The 7300-nt window shown below is 34.1% G+C and overlaps 1 protein-coding gene across 1 annotated transcript; it reads left to right on the top strand.

The window, feature by feature from the left end:
- The first annotated feature begins 3367 nt into the window (after nucleotides 1-3367).
- LOC111627727 lies at nucleotides 3368-5551 on the top strand. Its single transcript, XM_023371347.1, has 2 exons — nucleotides 3368-4645; nucleotides 4741-5551. Exons 1-2 carry the CDS (start codon nucleotides 3472-3474, stop codon nucleotides 5469-5471), a joined length of 1905 nt encoding a protein of 634 aa, XP_023227115.1. The 5' UTR covers nucleotides 3368-3471; the 3' UTR covers nucleotides 5472-5551.
- The last annotated feature ends 1749 nt before the right edge of the window (nucleotides 5552-7300 follow it).

Below are 7300 nucleotides of genomic sequence, written 5' to 3' on the forward strand. Positions count from 1 at the left end.
TCTGATATTGGGAATGCCAATCCCGTTATAGCTACGCCAGCAGTACGTGGATTTAATTAGTGGCGTACCGTGGGTGTCAGCCGCCCGGGGCGGAGGAAAATTTCGCCCCCCCTTATTTAGGTATTTCAATTTAAAAGACCAAAATTCAGTTTTGTCACAGAACAAGCAATGAAAAACTCGATGGCAGTGCAGCGACCTGTTGAAAATAGTTCTATTGGATATTAGTAGTGTATTAGAACGCGAATGAATCGTACAAGTAAAAAAAAGAAACAGAAAGGTCAACAGGTTTCTCAGGATTTCCTCGGATGAAAAAAATTACCGATTCTCGGACTCAGAGCCGGCCCTACCATAGGGCGAACGGAGCAGCCGCTCCAGGCGCTAAGTTCTAGAGGGCGCCTCAGTGGTAAAGAAAATTAAAGGGTATAAATTAGGGGCAACCAAGGTGGGCGCCATAATAGGATCTCGCTCCATTCTAAAACTTGCCTTGGGCCGGCACTGCAAGTTGTCATTTACAAGTAACAATTATGCACGAACCCAGGGGCGGACTGGTGTGGAAATTTTTTGTGTGGAAAATTTATTACCAGCCCAGCCCACAAATAAAAAAAATGTATTTTTTTCTATTTATATTTAAATATATTCAAAATACAACATTGACAAAAATTACAATAAGCACAAGTCTATATTCTACAATATTAATTTTTTATTTAGAAGCTTGCTTTGTTGAGCAATAATATTAATGACATCACTAGAATGTATTTCGTTTAAAAAATCCTTCTCCACTGACATTAACACGAAGGCTTCTAGATTTTCTTGCGATATACTTATAATACTTATTTTAGCCTGCTTTTAATTAATTTTAACATAGAAAAGCTTTGTTCACCGGACACTTGTGTTACAGACATAGATAGCAGACATTTGTATGCTTGACCAAGTATAGAATAAGCGCCACTTAACACGTTATATCTGAATAATCTATACAGTATACAGTACTATTATATAAAGAGTAAACGTATTTTTCGTTTGTGACCACTAACCGTGAAAACTACTAAACCAATCGTTACCAAATTTTAACTGTAGCATCTTTATGACCCCCGGAATGTTTACCACTAATCAAACCTGGAGATTTTTTATTAATTAAATAAAACTACAATGGATTTTTGTCTAGAGTTAAGGCTTTTATGTCCAACAGATAGCGCTACGAGTATGACGCCCTAAGTTTGCTTTTCTGTGAGGATGGACTAAAGCAGATCATCATCTATCTATCTATATAAATAAAAATGTAATGTTCGTTTGTTCCNACTAAAGCAGATCATCATCTATCTATCTATATAAATAAAAATGTAATGTTCGTTTGTTCCTACCAATTCCTTTGAAATTTTCACACAACTCTGCATTCGAATACGCAAGTGTTTTTATATAATATACGTGTCGAAATTCCTCCCACTGGGGGGAGATGAACAGGATTAAGGCTTACCATAAAGAACTCTGCTTCTATTTCTACTATTTTAGATGCGGTTTTTTGCGTTTTTGATTCCGTTTTAATACGGTATGTCAACAGAATATACACTAAACAGGGATTTTTTAATATTCCCCCGTGGGGGAGAGGGACAGGATTAAGGCTTACCTTGAAGAACTTGATTTTTATTATACTATTTTAGATGCGGGTTTTTGCGTTTTTGATTGCGTTTTAATAGGGTACGCCAAGAGAATGTACACTAAAAAGAAATTTTTCGAAAAATTTCCCCCCACACGGGGGAAGTGTTATACATTTATACATTTTGAGCCACAACAACGCGTGGGGGGTCTGCTAGTATATTATAACAACAAATAGAGCAACTTTTTCAAGCAATGCAGTAAGAGGATAAAATCGCATCTTTATTAGTTTTTACTTGATCATCAGTAGAATGTTCATTTTCGTTTAATTTTATAAAAGTTTCATTGACATTTTCCTTTAAAATATTCCATGACGATTTAAAATGTTGCAATTCTGAAATAATATTGTGTTGAGTATCTACTGGATTAAACTGTATTAAAATACTGCTTAATTTTTTAAATGCGTTTTCATGAATATTTAGTGATGGTCCCGTAAATTTTGGTCTAATGTGCTTTGAACTCGCTGTACGATGACAGTCGAACTCTCCCCGGTTGCTCTCTCTCCCACCTTCCCTGATCTAGATCGAAGACGTGTGAATTTAATCCGGGAATGTGACAATTAAATCGTCTTACACTCGTTCCTGTTTACGATATAAATCATCGATTTATTAGCTTTAGCTCGACAACCAGTTTCCCATTGGAGAGGGTCCCGGCCTCACACTACAAAATAGATTATTTTTAATTAAATCGTTTGGAATACAGAGAAATTATTATTGAATAACATTTTTTACTTTTTTACTTTTTACTATTATTGAATAACATTTTTTGCTTGCCTAAAATAAAGGAAATAATATAAGTGGCCATTAAATTTGTTATGACTACAATCATCGCTTTAGTGGCTAGGTACAAAACTAATAACTTGCATTTCTATAGTTTAGCATTAAGATTCATAGGAGTGGTGAAAAGTTTCTAGCAATGTAAATAAATGACCAATTTTCTCTGTTTAGAAGGTAGTTTTGATTATTTTTCTCTTATGATGCTTTCTGTTTGGGTCGAATCGGGCTAATGTAGTGTTTGACTCAGATCGGCCGAACTAATTTAACTTCGGATACGGTAGAGCCGGGTAAAATGATACAGGCCTACACACAGTGCCGTAACTAGGCAGGTGCAACAGGTACACCCGCACAGGGCCCATTTGGAAATGTCCCAAAATGCACGTGTTTGTGTTATTATTTTTCTAAACCTAATTAATTAAGGGGCCTAAATGCAAGTTCTTGCACAGGGCAGGAATGGCTAGTTACGGCACTGCCTACACATATACCTATATTATATCTAAAAATTGAAATTTATCTTACTTAACAAAAAAAAAATAAATGAATTTTTTTTAATTAAACTTAACCAAACGGTACATTATGTACATATTTAGAAAAAAGAAACGGCCCAAATTGTATACGGCTCATGTGGAATTTTCCACATTTTCCGCATGGCCAGTCCGCCCCTGACAATGCATTATTGAATATGAATAAATGCAGTTTTTAATTATACAAATGGATAATTTCTGTCAGCTGAGTCTGAGTATTGTGTTAAAAAAACGGGAATATTGGGATAATTAGATAAGTAATAGTTATAAGAAACAGTGCTGTGTAACTTTGAAGATTTCTTACAGACATATATTTTTATTACGGGCGTTGTAAGTACGAAAATAAATTTTATAATTTAAATTTTCATTTGTAAGGAGATTATTACTTAAGAAATATATACTATTTTCTATTGTTGCATGCTTAATAAAATATGAATAGTTCTATTCGAAACAATACTGTATTGTTGTTTTAATTCACTATACTTATGCAATAATATTACTCAGATACGAAAGATTACATGAAAGTGAAAAAATCGATTATGCACTTAAATTTGATTATTGGAAGTCTCTTTATTTTGCGTGCAAGTTGCACCATTAGTAAAAACGATAACGAAGCGTCTAGAAGCGGAAGAACCAATAAGGATTCTTTTTACAAAACGAACAAATTGCCATTTCTAGACTTCAAGAACGATCATCTTAATATATTTAAACCTTATTTTACTTTATACAGTAAAATATACAGGCCATTCCAAGAATTCGACAGTAACAAAAAATACCGAATCTCAAAAGATCTAGAAGATAATTTAAGTGATGATAGAATAATTGGAAAACATAAGCGTAAATGGCCTAAATATCTAATTGGTCGTAGTAAAAAACGTGTTAAGGAAGAGAAAAACAAGAAAAAATTTAAAATTGAAGAGACACGAGAATTTTATATCATCGGAAATTCCAAGAATAAAAGAGTGACAAAAGAAATAATAATTCCGAATCGTGGAATAATCTTTCAAAAAACAGTCGAGCCTTCGTATAGAAGAAAGACTTACATCATCATCACTGGTCTTATTGGGGGAGTAGCATTGATTTTGCTCATTAGCTGCATAGTATTTATTTTAAATGAAGTAGGAATGAATCCAGTGTATATAAAAAATAAAATGTCTACTCCAGCTGATTATAATATCGTCAATATTTCCTCGTCTGATTACGAGCTTGATGAACATCCTAAAGAAACAATGGATAAATCTCAATATGTCGAAGTACCGTTGGAATCTGAATTAACGGTTAGACACAATACGGATATTGAGTTCGTGCCAAAAGTCAGCGTATTACCAGAAAATATCAGAACACCTGAAAATGAAGAACAGCGGAATCAAATTAGTTCAATGGAGATCGTTCCTCCACAGTTAGTAAAGGAAAAACACGAAGAATTAATGCTGAATAAGCGAGATGATGAGATTGTTGTTTCCATCCCTGAAAAAAGAATAAATGAGGAAATATATTATTATTCTGAAGAAACTTCTACTCCCGATCCCTTAAAAGAGTTATTAGCTGAGGAAGTTATATCAGGCGTTCCTCTTGAAATATCTGAGCCACACGATGAAGAAATGAGTAGAACAGAAGAGCTTTCCGTTCACAACCATGATTACAAAGAACAGTTATTTCTTAATTTTAGAAATGAAATTGCTAACAGGATTGGTAAGTTCGAATGTAAATATTGAAATAGCGTAAAATAATTTCTTATATAAATCATTTCCCATTTATACGATTGTTAAAATAAAAAATTTTTACAGATAAAGATGTAAAATGTCGGAAACGCGAACAGAATGAGAAGAAATATATATTTGAAGTTAGGACTAAACGTATAAGCAAAAAACATAAACCAAAATTAAGAAATAAGGAACCAAAACTAAATTATGAATATTCCGAAACAGACACTTCTGTTCGAAGTTGTTCTCTGTCTGATTTATTACCATCCTTTGTGACACCGAAACCGGAAAGTGATCTCAAATTAAACAAAAGGCTAGAAACGGTTCCGAAAAAAGAGACTAGAGTCATTGAAGGTTTTATTTTAAATGAAGTCAAAAAAGATAAAAACATCTATGCCCACGAAAACAAAATGATTTACGAAACAAACAAGCAAAGTCGATACGTCCAAACAATTCCGGAAAAATTAAGCATCCGGAGTAAAGAATGGATGAGATCTCATCCTCCAGGAGGCAACCAAGAGGAAGATTTTAAATCCGTGCTTTCAAATAGACGGAATAATGTACACGAATCGTTAAATCTGTCGAGAATTCGTGAGTGCCCACAGCCTGAACCTAAAACTTATGACAAGGATGAGCGAGCTTTTTTAAATAAATATGATGAGAAATCTAGGCGTAAACCATTTGTTTCAACAGATCCGCCATTTCTGAAAGTTGGCAGCGATAAATGTGTTCTTATGGCTAGACAAAGAAGAGAACAAAAATCGGAAAATAAATGTCCGATTTTCTACCATGATAAATCTAAAGTCAGGAAATGAATCATTATCAATTATTACGTGATTTGATAATTTAATCTGAAATACCGTAAATAATTTTCAAAAATTTCTGTAAAATAAATAAGTCGTAGTAAAGATTTACTTTTCGTTGCAGTTTTCTTTACACCCTTTGTATTACAGTCCGTCACAATTCCGGCTGTAATTTTTAATTTATTTAATTTAAAATATCGGCTTTGATTTCAGTAGTATCTTGCCCTGTACATCATGCTTTACCTATTAACAATGGAGTCATACCGATCATCCAACTTCAGGAGAAAAGCCAAATCAAACTAATATCGATCAAATATACAAATATTCCAAAATCCGGAACAATTCCTGTCCCGAGCATTTCAAGTAAAGGATTCTCAACCTGTAACAAAATGACAATAAAAAATAAATCATTGCGGACAGTAGATGGAAATAACGTGCCATCATTAACGTGGTTGATAAACGCACGTTTCACTATAATAGCGAAGTTGAGGCCGACGTTTTAGGCTGCGTACGCCTAGTGTGTACGCAGCCTAAAACGTCAAGTTACAGTTAAATCCTCGAAACGACTCTTTCGAGGGGGAAGAGAAGTGGCTTTTATCGTTTCGCGGTGGGAAAATTATCACGTGATTAACTAGTTAAGGGGTAAAAGGTGTGCGGANAGCAAGTACACAGAACTCCCCAGGAAATAAAGCATCTGTGGAGGATGGATAGGGTGCTTATTGTACAAATTCAAAAAAGACGTTTCACAAAGCCTTCATAAACCTTTATTCATATTTTAATTTTGAGTGGAAAGGAAATTTTTTGAAATACTTGGAAATGTGTAAATGAGGAAGGTATATTAAATAAAGCTGAAGTTGTGGCTCAAAGGACTCAAATTCGGGGAAAGGAGAGAAAGGCCAAAAGATAAAAAGTAGTAAAGAAGGTTAAATAAACCTTTTGTTAGGCAAATATTGACCATTAATTTTTCAACTTTCCTCACTTTTTTATCTTGGGTCCTTTCTCTCCTTTCCTTGCTTTGGGTCTATAATCCTTTGAGTCCCAACTCCAGCTTTATTTAGTACTCCTTCCAGGCGTTGCAAGATTTGGCTACTTTGTGCCAAATTTGGCTACCCTTCTATTAGTTTGGCGTAAAAAATATCATTTGACGCATTGGCTACTTTTTGGGTTACAAATTATTTATAAATATATTAGTTGAATAAAAATGCACTTTAGAATGGTGTTTCGTCACTTTTTATTAATTAGAGACCCAAATAAAACAAATATTTGTGTTTTTTCAAATAAATTTTTGTTTGTCTTTTTTATAATAAATGAATTTATGTATTTCTAAGTAAAAATTGAATGTGTCTGTAGAAGTAATTTTTTAAAATATCCTTATTCGTAATAACGTTTTAATGCTTATTACTGTAATCTAGACATGTTAATCCTTAAATATACAAGTATATTTACGGATTGAGCCAAAATACACTCGGGCCACAAGTAGCCTATATATATTATACTTGTGGCCCAAAATTACATGACTTCTTCCAATGTGGCCCAGAGAAACAAAAAGGTTGGACACCCCTGGTATAGAGATTTTAAACCGGGCCTGTGATACAGCCGCGGATCCAGACTTGTCACGAGCGGAGATAAAACTTAGGCCGTGGCCATTGTAACGTGCGTTGCTACTTTAGATGTTTTATAGCTCGAACTTTCTATACATCGTTTACGTTTAAAAAACGACACTACGTCCCGTTCATTGTTTGTTTTCGTTTTGTTGCGCTTACACCAGTGCCGTGTCAGACGATTTTTAAATATACGTGTAACAGCTATATTTTCGCTATTAGTTTACGTTGACTGTGACC

The sequence above is a fragment of the Centruroides sculpturatus genome, unplaced genomic scaffold, assembly GCF_000671375.1.
Source record: "Centruroides sculpturatus isolate CEXI.00-Female unplaced genomic scaffold, Cexi_2.0 scaffold121, whole genome shotgun sequence".
Taxonomy (NCBI): Eukaryota; Metazoa; Arthropoda; class Arachnida; order Scorpiones; family Buthidae; genus Centruroides; species Centruroides sculpturatus.

Excerpts from the sequence above, each read along its gene's own strand:
- LOC111627727 (XM_023371347.1), top strand. The coding sequence starts at position 3,472 with ATGAAAGTGAAAAAATCGATTATGCACTTAAATTTGATTATTGGAAGT. Across the intron at positions 4,646-4,740 it reads TGAAATTGCTAACAGGATTG|ATAAAGATGTAAAATGTCGG; the intron begins GTAAGTTCGAAT and ends AAATTTTTACAG.